The following is a 12,768-nucleotide window of genomic DNA, read 5'->3' as shown; positions in this document are numbered from 1 at the left end:
AGGTCCTCGCTTCGGGCGTTTTCGGAAACCGCCGAGGCCGACCGTCCGGAAAGAGCCGACGCGCTTCGGAGCCAGGCTCGGGGGCGGGGCTCGCGGGGGTCGGGCGGGGCGAGGGGCGGAGCCTGGGCGGGGCGGGCTGCCGGGGCTTGATTAGGTAGGAGGCGGTACAGCGCCGGCGGCGGCCGGAAGTAGCCGAAGCTAGCGGCGGAAGTAGCCGAAGCGGCCGGAGCGGGCGGGCGGCGAGGCGAGGCGAGCGCTGCACAGGGCCCGACGCGGCCGCCTCAGCATGTCGGACTTCGACGAGTTCGAGCGGCAGCTCAACGAGAATAAACAAGGTGAGGGCGCCGGGGTGGCGGGGCGGCGCGGGAGGGGTGGCTCCTCGCTTGGCTCCTCGGCCCCCGCCATTTTCCCCCTCGTTTCCCATTCCTCGGCGCCGCGCGATCCACCCCCCCTCCCGCGGCGCGCCTCGCTCACGTGACCGCCCGCGGCGCGGCGAGGGGCAGGGGCGGCGGGCGCGGGCCCGTGGCGCATGCGCACGGCGCCCGCCCGCGCCCACGTGGTCCCCGCGGAGGTGGCGAAGGGGGACGCGGCGCGCTGGCGCCGGAGTCGTCGACCCTAGCTCTGCTCGCTCTCTCCCTTTCTTGGCAAAGACGATTAGTATGTTAGATCCTGTAATCCCCTTCTTTTTCGCCCGCTGCTGCAACTCTTCCGCTTCCGGTTGTGCCGGGGCTGCGTCTCCACGCCCCCTTTGTTTCAAAATGGCGGTCTCGGGGACGGCCCCCTCCCCCTCGCGTGGACCGGGGCCCCTAGCTGGGCCTCCTGCGTGTCCGCGCGGAGGTGGGACGGCGCGGCTGCGGGCCGAGGCAGGCAGTGCCCGGCAGCGCCCCGCCGCCCGGGGCTGCGTGCCCGCTTCTCGCGTTCGGCGAGAGTGAGGGCGCCGGGAGCAGCGGAGGTCCAGGGGCCCAGGCCCGAGCTGGGGCGGGGGTGGACGGAGCCCGCCCCTCCCGCGGCCTGCCTGCCGCCTGAGTACCGAGGGTGCGGTGTTCTTTGCTAATGTTTCTGGCTGTAGAGATTCCTCATGGGGCGAGCGAGCCCCGCTGCAGGGAAGCTGCGCCCCTCGCTGGGGGCCGGCGCTTTGTTCGGTCCGCCCGCGTTTCCTCGCGAGCACGGCCCGGGTCCCCCCGCTGCGGGAGGGGCTCGGAGGGCGGACACGGAGTCGGGCGAGCCGGGCCGGCTGCCCTCCCGCCGTCGGCTAGGCCCTCGGCGCACCTGGCGCGCGGGGCGGGACGGCGCCTGCTCGAGCCAAGTTCCGGTCGCGTTCGCGTGGCGTCCTGCGGTCAGCGGGGAGGAGCTGGCGCGGAGTCCGGCAGGTGTGCGGCGCCTCCTCCGGGGCCCACGTGTGCCCCGTGCCGTGCGTGGGTCTTTGTCCCAGCGCGCCAGTCTCCCTGCGTCTCTTGGCGACCTGTGCCTAGGGGATTTCCTTGTTTGCGTCCGGGCGCCCCGCGGGCGTCCCTTTCCTGCGCGCTGCTGAGCCTCGGCGGCGGGACGCCTCCTGGGCCGGTCCCCGTGGGCAGCAGAGCTGCTGGGGCCGGCGCCCGGCGCCCGCGCGGTGCTCGCGTGCTGGCTGCGGGCCGGCGCCCTCGTCTCTGTCTTCCGCACCCCAGCGGGGTTTCTCTGTCTTTGCCTTCCGCGGAGGGAGTGTCGTCGTGCAGGTTGGAGGCGGACTGTCTGCTCCGCCGGCCCCGTGTCCAGCAGTGGCGGGTGCAGGCTGCTGGCGCGCGTCCCGGCCGCCCGTCCTGTGGCCGAGCCTGGGTGCAGGTTCTGGCTGGGGATGCAGGCGGTGCTCCCGGTTGTGCGTGCTTGAGCGTGCGTGGTTGGGGGCAGAGCACGCGCAGCCACGTTGGACAGTGTGTGACACGGAGGCCACGGGGGCGTGGACCTGTCCTGCGCTGCGTGTGGTGGCCCGGTCGGGCCCGTGCCGGGGCGCGCGGTGTCCTGCGGAGGTCCTGGCGGGACCTGGAGTCCCTGGTCCTCGCCCCGAGGGGATGGAGGCATATTGGTCCCGCGTGGCCTGCCTGCAGGAGAGGGATGACTCGAGCGTCCTGCATCCGGGCACATCACATCACGCCTGGCTCCGTGCTCCTGGGCCGGACGTGGGGGGCTGTGGGTGCCAGCCGGTGCCCGCGTCTTTCCTGAGGGGTCGCTGGGTCCCTTCAGGAAAGCATCATTGGGTCTCTTGATTCCCCAGCGTCTAGCCCTGCCCCTCTCAGGGACGACCCTGGGGTCAGGCCCCTCAGCCCTCGAGGGGGACCAGGAGCCAGCCTCCTCTGTCTTCTCTGGCTCCTCAGCCCTTGAGCATCCGCAGGTATCTTCACCCCCGGGGCACTAGCAGGCCCTGTCCGCGGTCCCCTCTGCTGTGGACCCAGGAGGCCTCTTCTCTCCCTTCCTCCTGCAGTCCCTGCCCTTGGGGGTGGCCTCCCTGGGTCTTGGGCGTAGCCACCAGCGTGCAGGGTGGGCTGGGCCCGCGTCCTCCCTCCACTCAGCCCAGCCCCTGCCTCTCGCCTTGCGCAGAGAGGGACAAGGAGAACCGGCACCGGAAGCGCAGTCATAGCCGCTCGCGAAGCCGGGACCGCAAGCGCCGGAGCCGGAGCCGGGACCGGCGCAACCGAGACCAGCGGAGCGCCTCGCGGGACAGGCGGCGGCGAAGGTGCCCGGGCCAGCCTGGGTGTGGGGGGCGTCTGGGTGGCCCCACAGCCTGCGTGGCCTCGTGTCTGTCGGGTGGGGACCAGCTCTCCGCCGAGTCTGGCGTTTCTTTCACTTCCCCGCTGGCGGTGCTGGGGGCTGCGGGTTCTGTCTGCCCCGACCCCGAGGGCTCTCCTTACAGAGACGACTTGATGAAGGGCGGGCCGGGGGCTCTTGTCCTTGGCTGCCACGCTTGGGGCTGGTCCAGGCCAAGGCTAGGACCCCGAAACTCCATCCTGGCCTCCCCGTGGGTGGCAGGGCCCAGGCACTTGAGCCGTCTCCCCCGCGTGGCCTTCCCAGGCGTGCTAGCGGGTTGCGGGCTTGGAGGTGGCACGGCTGATGGCGTGGCCGATGCCCGGCGCAGGGCTGGCTCCCGCCGCGGGCTGGTTGCCTTGAGCTGTTCTGTGCTGCTCTGGGAGGCTGTCTTCCGGGGCTGCTCTGGCTCCAGTCTCTCTCCCCTCCTCGCAGTGGGGCACTGTCTGCAGCCTCGGCTCCCGGGCTCCCTCCAGGGATTCTGCTTTCCCGCGCCCCCCCCCCCCCCCCCCCGCCCAGTGCCTGCAGGGACACTGGTCTGCCCTGGCCCGCCTCCTCCTCTCCTAATCCTGGTCTGGGAGTTGGCGGGGGGAGATGGCAGGGCCGAGGGGGCTGCTTGCCGCTTGTTCTCCTCGGCCCTGCCCCAGCCTTGGGACTCAGTGAGCTGGGGGGGAGTGGCCTGTGGGGCAGTCGAGGGTCCCCAGTCACCCCTCCCCTACCTTTCCCTCCCACCCCCCAGCAAACCTTTGACCAGAGGCGCTAAAGAGGACCACGGTGGATTGATGTGAGCGTCTCTCCTGCCCCTGTGCCCCCGCGTCTACACCTTTCCCTCCCTCACTGCTGTGTGCCTCTCCCTGCCGTGTCCACACCTTCCCCTCCCTCACTGCTGTCCACACCTTGCCCTCCCCCTGCCCGCATCCACACCTTCCCCTCCCTCACTGCTGTCCACACCTTGCCCTCCCCCTGCCCGCATCCACACCTTCCCCTCGCTCACTGCTGTGTGCCTCTCCACTGCCCTCGTGTACACCTTCCCTTCCCCCTGCCCACGTCCACACCTTCCCCTCCTCCTGCCCGCGTCTACACCTTCCTCCTCACTGCTGTGTGGCTCTCCCCTGCCGTGTCCACACCTTCCTCTCCCTCACTGCTCTGTGCCTCTCCCTGCCCGTGTCCACACCTTCCCCTCTCGCTGCCCACGTCCACACCTTCCCTTCCCTCACTGCTGTGTGGCTCTCCCTGCTGTGTCTACACCTTCCTCTCCCCCTGCCCACGTCCACACCTTCCCCTCCCTCACTGCTGTGTGCCTCTCTGTGCCACGTCTACACCTTCCCCTCCCCCCTCCCATGTCCACACCTTCCCTCCTCCCTGCCCGTGTCCACATCTTCTTCTCTTGCCTGTGTCCACACCTTCCCCTCCCTCACTGCTGTGTGCCTCTCCCCACCCATGTCCACACCTTCCCCTCCTCCCACCCACGTCCACACCTTCCCTCCTCCCACCCGTGTCCACACCTCCCCCCTCCTCCGTGCCCGTGTCCAGCCCTGGCCCCCGCTCTGCCTTCAAACCAGCACCCCTCCCTAGGCCTGGGTCCAGATCCCCTCTCCTGGGGAGAGTGGAGTTCGTGGGGGGTGGCCTCTGCGGAGCCTGGGAGGGGCCCTGCGGCTGTGGGTCAGACTGAGGTTGGCCGCCCGCTCTCCCCGCCCCCAGTCGCTCCCCCCGCCATGAGAAGAAGAAGAAGGTGCGTAAATACTGGGACGTGCCTCCCCCTGGCTTCGAGCACATCACCCCAATGCAGTACAAGGCCATGCAAGGTAGGCCCGCTGGCCGCGCCTGGGGGGCTGCAGGAGGGCACCCGAAGTGCCCGTGGGGGTGGGGGTCTCCAGCTGAGTGTGTGGTGGGTGGTGCCCGAGCTCCGCGCCAGGCTTTCCTGACGCCTCGTCTTGTGCCGTCTCCTCCAAGCTGCGGGTCAGATTCCAGCCACTGCCCTCCTCCCCACCATGACCCCGGATGGTCTGGCCGTGACTCCGACGCCGGTGCCCGTGGTTGGGAGCCAGATGACGAGGCAGGCCCGGCGCCTCTACGTGGGCAACATCCCCTTCGGCATCACTGAGGTACTGCCCCTTCTGCCCTCCCTCTCCCCCGCCCCTCCCCTCCCCCGTTCCCTTCCCCCAACCTGCACGGGTCAGACTCTGCTCCTGCGAGACCCCCCCGGCCCCCTCCCAGACGGACGGATGGAGTTGAGCCAGCCAGGGGCCGGGCTGGGGGTGGCCCCTCCCTCCCTCCTCCTCCCTCTCCCGTCTCCCCTCCCACACCCTCCTCCAGCACACAGCTAACGTACCTACACATCACACGTACGTGTCGGAGAGAGACAGAGAGGGAGACTCGACACAGGCACACGCAGACACACGCAGACGCACGCCCGTCTTCTCTGACACGCCTCTCCTTCTGTGCCGCTGTCCCAGCCTTTCCCACAGCCCTCCCTCCCTCCCATGGTCGCTGCTCTGTTTTGATGCCCTGACCTCCTCCCTGCCACCTTCCCCGCCGCTCCTGTCCCCCGACCCTCCCCACCCCTTCCCGTGGCACCCCCTGAGAATCCCGAGATCAAAGAGTTGTTTCCATTTCTCTTTAAAGTGAAATATTGTGGGGCTGAGATCCCTCGTAGCAACAAAAAGTTTGCTACCATCGTCGAAGGCAAGTAAGGTCCATTCTGACTTTCTCAACCTGCACTTTGCTACATTTGATAAACCAGCCCCCGGACTCCAGGGCCAGGTCCCTCCGCATCACTCTTTTCTCCTCCCCTCCCGCCCCTCCTCCCGCCCCGCCCCCACCTCTGGATCTCCTCGCTCTGCTCTGTCCTGGTCGCCCTGCCCGCCCCTGTGGCCTCTCTCTCTCTCGGTTCCTGCTCCTGCCTGTCCTCATCTGCTCCGTCGTGTCCTGGGTCCTCTCCTCCCACATGCTGTCTCCTCCCCTGCCCGTCTGACGCCTGCTGTCGTCTCCCCGATGGCCTGGGGCCCCCGTGGCTCCCTCCCAACCTCCGTCCTGTCGGCCGCATCGACCCATCTCCCGCCCTGTGCCGCCTCTCGCTGCTGCCTCCCTGTCTTCTCTCACCTTCCTCTTGCTTTTGGCCCTTTCGCCCCCTACTCCCCATATTTCACTGTCCCCTCCCCCTCCCCTCCCTCACCCCTCATCCCTCCCCCTTACCCCCAAACCCCTCTGTGTCTCCCTCTCTCACCCTTCCCCTCCTCTCTCCACCTCCCTTCCCCCGCCCCCCCCTGTCTCCTATTCCCTCTGCAGGAGGCCATGATGGATTTCTTCAACGCCCAGATGCGCCTGGGGGGGCTGACGCAGGCTCCTGGGAACCCTGTGTTGGCTGTGCAGATTAACCAAGACAAGAACTTTGCTTTTCTGGAGGTGAGCGGGCCAGTGCTGGGGTCGGGCATGTGCAGTCCGTCCTTGTCCCTCGGCTGCTCTGGTGTGCTCTGAGAACCCAAACCTGCCTCCAGCCCGCCCTCTGCTGGCGTGTGGCCCAGGCACCTGTCCAGACCCCTGGACCTGTTCCTGAAGACGCTGTGCTCCTGCCTCGCGCGGCTGGGCTGGGCCGGCTCCCTCGGGTTGACCGGCGGTGCTCCCAGACCGACTGCTGTGGACCGTGGGTTGGGGTCGGAGCCCTGGTCTTGCCGGACGCCGTGAAGGCACAGAAGCGGGCTTGTGGCCGTAGAGGCTGCTGAGCGGTGCGCTCGCGCTCTGTGCTTGTCTCAGGGGCTGTCTGCTCGGCGCCTGCGTAGTGGCGCTCCCCTGGGACCTTCTGCACCGAGCCCTCTTCCCTTGCCGTGCCTGTGGGTGTCTGGGGCGCTGGTGTCTTCGCTCCCTAGAACACTGGGCCCTGGAGGCAGGATGTGGCCGGCACGGGACGTGGCACATGGGGTGTGAAAGGGAAGAGAAGCCCTGGGGGCTGTCCCTCACCCCCTCTCTCCTGTCTCTCAGTTCCGCTCTGTGGATGAGACCACCCAGGCCATGGCCTTCGACGGCATCATCTTCCAGGGCCAGTCGCTGAAGATCCGCAGGCCTCACGACTACCAGCCCCTGCCCGGCATGTCGGAGAACCCCTCCGTCTACGTGCCTGGTGAGTGGGGGGCCGGGCCCCTTCTCAGCCCAGCCCGGCTGTGTAGGCATGGTGTGGTGCTTCCCCACGCCCTGAGTCGGGCGGTCCCCCTGCGTGGCCGAGGTGGGGCCTGGCCACAGCGGCTGGGCTGAGGTCTGCGTGAGGACACACAGCTGCTCGGGGGCTGACGAGGACCAGGCTGCAGGTGCAGCAGCTGGTGTGGGACTTGCAGCCTGGGCCTCACCCCTGCCCTGGGCCTCACCCCAGCCCTGGGCCTCCAGGCCTGGGGACCTCGGAGGGTGCAGGGCTCCCAGTGTGTGCCCTGGGTCCTGTGTTCCAGGCCATTTCCACCTGAGTGGGCTGCATGAGGACTTCCCAGCATGCAATAGCTGTCTCTAGGAAGTGTGCAGGCTGCCCTTGGCACCCGGGCCAGGTTGCCGTCAGGGTCACTGAGGATTTGGGCTTGAGACCCTCCTGTTGGGGGTGCAGGAAGCACTCTGGCCGTGGAGGCAGCTGGTGCCGCTGTAGGTGAGCGGGAGGCCCAAGGTTGATGATGCGTTTGTGGAGCCCGGGGCTGCCTGGTTGAACTGTCCACCCGGCCTTTGTCCATCCAGGGCCAAAGGCTGGCACCCAGCAGTCCCTGGGCGGCGTCGGGGCTGTCCTGGGGCAGGGTGCCGTTTACTGCGAAAGCTTGCTAGGCACGAGGTGGTCCGTAACTTGCCCAGGGAGGTGAAGTCAGTGGGGTCCTTGCCCGGCCAGTGCCTGCCCGGCACGGACTCAGGGCGTGACTCCTGGTCCGCTCCCTTGGTGACAGCTGTCGGCCGGGCGGAGCAGTGGGAGCGTGGCTGGGCAGCCTGTGTTCTGGGAAGGGCACGGCCGGAAGCGCGGCTCTGCCGGGGGGTTCCCTGTCAGGGCCTGGCGTTCCCCCAGAGGACAGTAATTGTAATCTGTGCAGAGGCTAGAAGCAAAAGCACGGGTCAGGAAGCAGTTGTGGGGAGCAGGTGCTGGCCTGCGGGGCACCCTGCTGCCCGGCATCAGGTCAGGCTGAGGCACACACTTGGCACGGGCCGTTAGCATGCACCCAGGGTGCGAGTGTTCTCCCGGCTCCTTAAAGGGAGACACCCAGGCCTGGGGAGCCTGGCTACTGCCTCCCTGAGACTTGGCACGCCGGCTCAGAGCCCGAGCGCGGCGTCTGGCTACGGGGGGACTGGGCAGTTGCCCCCAGCCTGCTGGGCTGTCTCGGGGAGCACGTGGTTGAGTTCAACTTTGGGGCTGCCTTTTTGACTCCGGTGTTTGCCTTGTGCCTCGGCTTCCAGTTAGTGTTGTGGCCAGGGCTTCTGTGCACAGCGTGGTGCACGCCTGGGCTGCAGGAGCACCTGGGGGGACCCTGCTCCTGGCCCGCCTGCCGCCGGTGCTGCCAGGCTGAGTCTCCCGCACTCCGCTGCTGGGCTGGTCGGGAGCTGGCGGGGTTGGTGCCTGATTCTGTGGGGGAACATCAGCACGGCCAGGAGGGGCCGGGGCGGGAGAGCAAGCCCTGGGGCAGCTGAGAGTAAGGTCGAACTTTATTTCAATTTTTTTTTAAAGAGCTATTGTTTGAAAGGTGGAGTTAGAGAGAGAGAGAGAGGTCTTCCATCTGCTGGTTCACTCGCCAATTGGCCGCAATGGCCAGAGCTGCGCCGATCCGAAGCCAGGAGCCAGGAGCTTCCTCCAGGTCTCCCACGTGGGTGCAGGGGCCCAAGCACTTGGGCCATCCTCCACTGCTTCCCCAGACCACAGCAGAGAGCTGGATTGCAAGTGGAGCAGCCGGGACTCAAACTGGCGCCCACATGGGATGCTGGCAGTGCAGGCGGTGGCTTTACCCGCTGTGCCACAGTGCCGGCCCTTAAAGTTAAACTTTAACTGAGCCCCTTCTTCCTTAGTTTTGAGTTGATCTCGCATTCCTTGGCCTGCCTGTTCCTCCCCAGGGTCAGGATGGAGGTGGGTGACAGCGCTCCCACTTGGTACCTGGCGGGTGAGGAGGAGAGGCCGTATTAACTGGGTCTTTCTGGGTATTTATTTGAAGTGGAGAAGGGGGAGGGAGACAGAGGCACTCCCACTCACTGGTTCAGGCCGAAGCTGGGAGCCTGGCGCTCCATCCGGGTCTCCCCGTGGCGGCTGGCAGCTGGGTTTGTTGCAGCGCAGGGCCGGCTGCGTTGGCCGGTTCTGAAGCAGCGGCGAGGCTGGATGGGGCTGGCATCCTGGTGGAGCTGCTGGCCCTGCAGACCTCTGTCCGTGCAGTGCCAGTGGGAGGGCGGGGCGGGGTGTGGAGCTCAGTCAGAGCTTGGAAGCCATGCGGAGTCCCCGGGGCAGCCCCTGCCCCACCCCTCAGGCCGAGAACTGCCTCCCTGAGGCCAGGGCCGTGGGGAGACTCCCCAGGCCTGAGGGCCACGCTTGTAACTTGGCAGTGTGCCTTGGTCAGTGCCGCGCTGCTGGTTTGTGGCTACGGCTGAGGGCGGCTGGGGCTGGAGGCACAGGGCTTGCGCTCTGAGGAGCCGGCTCCACTGCCGTGTGCCGCGGTGCACAGCGTGGACAGCTGGGTGTGGCATGACCCCACCACCCCGTACCAGGTCCTGTGGACGGCCCAGGATCCTGGGCCCATGGACGTGACCTGTCACGGAGTTGAAGTCCTCCCCTCTCTCCCGGTAGGAGTTGTGTCCACCGTGGTCCCTGACTCTGCTCACAAACTGTTCATCGGGGGCTTACCCAACTACCTGAATGATGACCAGGTTAGCCCTCCCCCGCTGCAGACACAGACACACACTCCTGTCCTGATGGGGTCCGGGCCTGCCTGCTCCCCCCACCCCTGCCCCTGCCCTGATGGGGTCCGGGCCTGCCTGCTCCCCCCACCCCCCACCCCTGCCCTGATGGGGTCTGGGACTGCCTGCTTCCCCAACCCCCCACCCCTGCCCCTGCTCTGATGGGGTCCGGGGGTCTGGGACTGCCTGCTTCCCCCACCCCCACCCCTGCCCTGATGGGGTCCGGGCCTGCCTGCTCCCCCCACCCCCAACCCCTGCCCTGATGGGGTCTGGGCCTGCCTGCTCCCCTGCCCCCTGCTGCCCACCTCTGCCCCTGCCCTGATGGGGTCTGGGCCTGCCTGCTCCCCTCACCCCTGCCCTGCCCTGATGGGGTCTGGGTCTGTCGCAGGTAAAAGAGCTGCTGACCTCCTTCGGGCCTCTGAAGGCCTTCAACCTGGTCAAGGACAGTGCCACGGGGCTCTCCAAGGGTTACGCCTTCTGTGAGTACGTGGACATCAACGTCACGGATCAGGTGAGCCCCAGGCCCCGGCCATTTGCTGCCCTTCCCCGCCCTGCGCTGTTGCAAGCCGAGGTCTCCTCGGGATGGGGCGGGAGGCGGCCAGCCTGGAGCAGGGCCCTGTGTGTGGGGCTTGCCCCTTCCCTTGGTGTTGGCTTTTTCTGGACTCTCAACTGCCTTCGCCTGCCCTTCCTCCCCCACTGGTGCCCCGGCCCCGGGGGAGGTGCTGGACTTCCGGCCTCTGACCGGCACCTCCTCCCTGCGCCCTCCCCTCCCGTCCTCACACAGGCCATCGCGGGGCTCAACGGGATGCAGCTTGGGGATAAGAAGCTGCTCGTGCAGCGGGCGAGTGTGGGAGCCAAGAACGCCACGCTGGTGAGCCCCCTGGCACGTCACCTTCTGTTGGCTAGAGGGCCCCCGGGCGGGAGGGGCAGTGCTGGGGACTGGGAGGTGGGTCTTCCCCTGGGGCAGCCGAGGGGCGGGGGTGAGTGGAGGGAGGTGGCCGGGCCCCCGTGACGCCGCTGCCTCCCCTGGACCCGCAGAGCACCATCAATCAGACGCCCGTGACCTTGCAAGTGCCGGGCCTGATGAGCTCCCAGGTGCAGATGGGCGGCCACCCGACCGAGGTCCTGTGCCTCATGAACATGGTGCTGCCCGAGGAGCTGCTGGACGACGAGGAGTACGAGGAGATCGTGGAGGACGTGCGGGACGAGTGCAGCAAGTACGGGCTGGTCAAGTCCATCGAGATCCCCCGGCCCGTGGACGGCGTGGAGGTGCCCGGCTGTGGAAAGGTCAGGGCGCCCGGCGGGTCTGGTCTCCCGGGGCCTAGGGGGCGCTGGGGCTCAGTGCTGGAGGGACCGGGCCTAGGGGGCGCTGGGGCTCAGTGCTGGAGGACCGGGGCCTGCGGGGGCGGGGCCTGCGGGGCGCTGGGGCTCAGTGCTGGAGGGACGGGGGCCTGCGGGGGCGCTGGGGCTCAGTGCTGGGGGGGCGGGGCCTGCGGGGGCGGGGCCTGTGGGGGCGCTGGGGCTCAGTGCTGGAGGGACCGGGGCCGTCCCTGCTACATGACTGCAGGCGTCTGGCGGCTGCCCGGGCTCGGCGGCCTGCGTTTCCCCGGGTGCTCACCTGGGTGTTGACGGGCAGTCGCTGGAGGGAGCCGCGCTGGCTGGAGGGGAGAGGGGACAGGGTGCTGAGGTGGTCTGCGGGCGGAGAGCAGGGCAGCGGGGCTGGGGGCCTAACTGGGTCTGGCAGGTGGAGGTGGCCTTCCGGTCGTGAGGGGGGCGCGCGGTGCCCCGTGGTTTGCGCAGGCGCAGGAGGCAGAGGGGTGGCGCTGGCCTGGACAGAGGGACAGGGCTGGCTCGCCGAGGCCCACCGGGACTCTGCATCTTGCAGATCTCAGCTGGTTTGGGAGTTGGAAGGGCGGGGAGCAGCCCACGGGATTCGCGGTGTGTGGATGTGGGCGGGTGTGGGGAGCAGATGGCCCGGTGGGCTGGAGGAGCCAGCTCTGCCCCCCAGCAGAGGCTGCAGGAAGCGGGGGCCTGCCTGGATGTCGGTGCTGGGCGGCTGGGCCTCTGGGGTGGACTGAAAGGTGGCCCGGCCCGGGCTGCCCGTCCTGTCCTCCACCCGCGGCCCGCACGGTGGGGTGTTCCTGTGCTCTGGGGCCGGCCGGGTTCCGTCTGCCCGCCCTGCGTGCCGGCCGTCACCGGCCCAGGCACCCCGGGCCGTCGGGTCCAGGCGAGGCAGGGCCCTGTGCCGCCTGCTGGGCCGTCCCGAGTGGCCGCGCTCACGGGCCGCCTCTTGTTCCCGCAGATCTTCGTGGAGTTCACCTCTGTGTTTGACTGCCAGAAAGCCATGCAGGGGCTGACTGGCCGCAAGTTCGCCAACAGAGTGGTGGTCACCAAGTACTGCGACCCCGACTCCTACCACCGCCGGGACTTCTGGTAGAGGCGGTGGGGGCGGAGCGGGGCGGGGCCGGGGGCGGCTCCCCCTCCACCCCTTTCCCCTCCGAAGAAGGGCAGAGGAGTGACGGCCGAGCGACAGCGGCAGCACCTGGACGGCGGCGACGGGGCGGGCGGGCGGCGCACGGCCCGCGGACCCGCGCACCCACGCACGGGCGGGGTGGGGACGGCCCCGCGCTCCTCCCGACAGCCTCTCCTCCCCAGCCCTCTCCCCTCCCACGTAGGAACATAGCGTGTTTATATTTTATGGCCAAACTATTTTGAATTTCGTTGTCCGGCCCTCCGTGCCCTGCGCCCCGGCCCTGGTTTCTTACGTAGTTGACTCCGCCCCTGGCCCCGCCCCGCCGCCCCGCCCCCTCTGTGGCAGTTTCATATTTGCTAAGACGAATTTGCTCATTAAACATTTTGTTGTATTTTACTTGGCGGCGGTGCTCTGTGTCCGGTGTCAGCGGCCTCCTGGCCTTCGGGTCTGGGCGCGGGGAGGGTCCCAGGAGCCGCGCCTCGGGGCGGGGGCGGGGGCGGCCCCTCGGGGCGGGCGGGCGCGCGGCACTCGGCGCGGCTCCGGGGCGGCGGGCGGCGGGCGGGCGCGTGGGTGCGTGGGTTCGTGGCTGCAGCCGGAAGTGGCGTCAGGACGCCAGTGACGACAGCGCG

General features: G+C 68.7%; 1 protein-coding gene across 4 annotated transcripts; it reads left to right on the top strand.

Moving 5' to 3' along the window:
- Positions 1-195: 195 nt before the first annotated feature.
- On the top strand, positions 196-12,535 carry U2AF2 (U2 small nuclear RNA auxiliary factor 2). 4 transcript variants are annotated; one of them, XM_070063606.1, is made up of 12 exons: positions 196-335; positions 2,572-2,707; positions 3,515-3,559; positions 4,477-4,580; positions 4,729-4,880; positions 6,064-6,180; positions 6,754-6,892; positions 9,557-9,636; positions 10,055-10,177; positions 10,451-10,537; positions 10,705-10,953; positions 11,969-12,535. In XM_070063606.1, exons 1-12 carry the CDS (start codon positions 287-289, stop codon positions 12,101-12,103), a joined length of 1,416 nt encoding a protein of 471 aa, XP_069919707.1. In that variant the 5' UTR covers positions 196-286; the 3' UTR covers positions 12,104-12,535. The 4 variants fall into 4 exon arrangements, with proteins under 4 accessions (XP_069919707.1, XP_069919706.1, XP_069919709.1 ...); XM_070063605.1 differs by having other exon boundaries at positions 10,451-10,549; XM_070063608.1 differs by lacking the exon at positions 3,515-3,559.
- Positions 12,536-12,768: the final 233 nt, after the last annotated feature.

This window comes from Oryctolagus cuniculus, chromosome 18, assembly GCF_964237555.1.
Source record: "Oryctolagus cuniculus chromosome 18, mOryCun1.1, whole genome shotgun sequence".
NCBI classification, from domain to species: domain Eukaryota; kingdom Metazoa; phylum Chordata; class Mammalia; order Lagomorpha; family Leporidae; genus Oryctolagus; species Oryctolagus cuniculus.
Note: the sequence above shows the minus strand (reverse complement) of the source record. Positions and strands in the feature narration are given on the sequence as shown.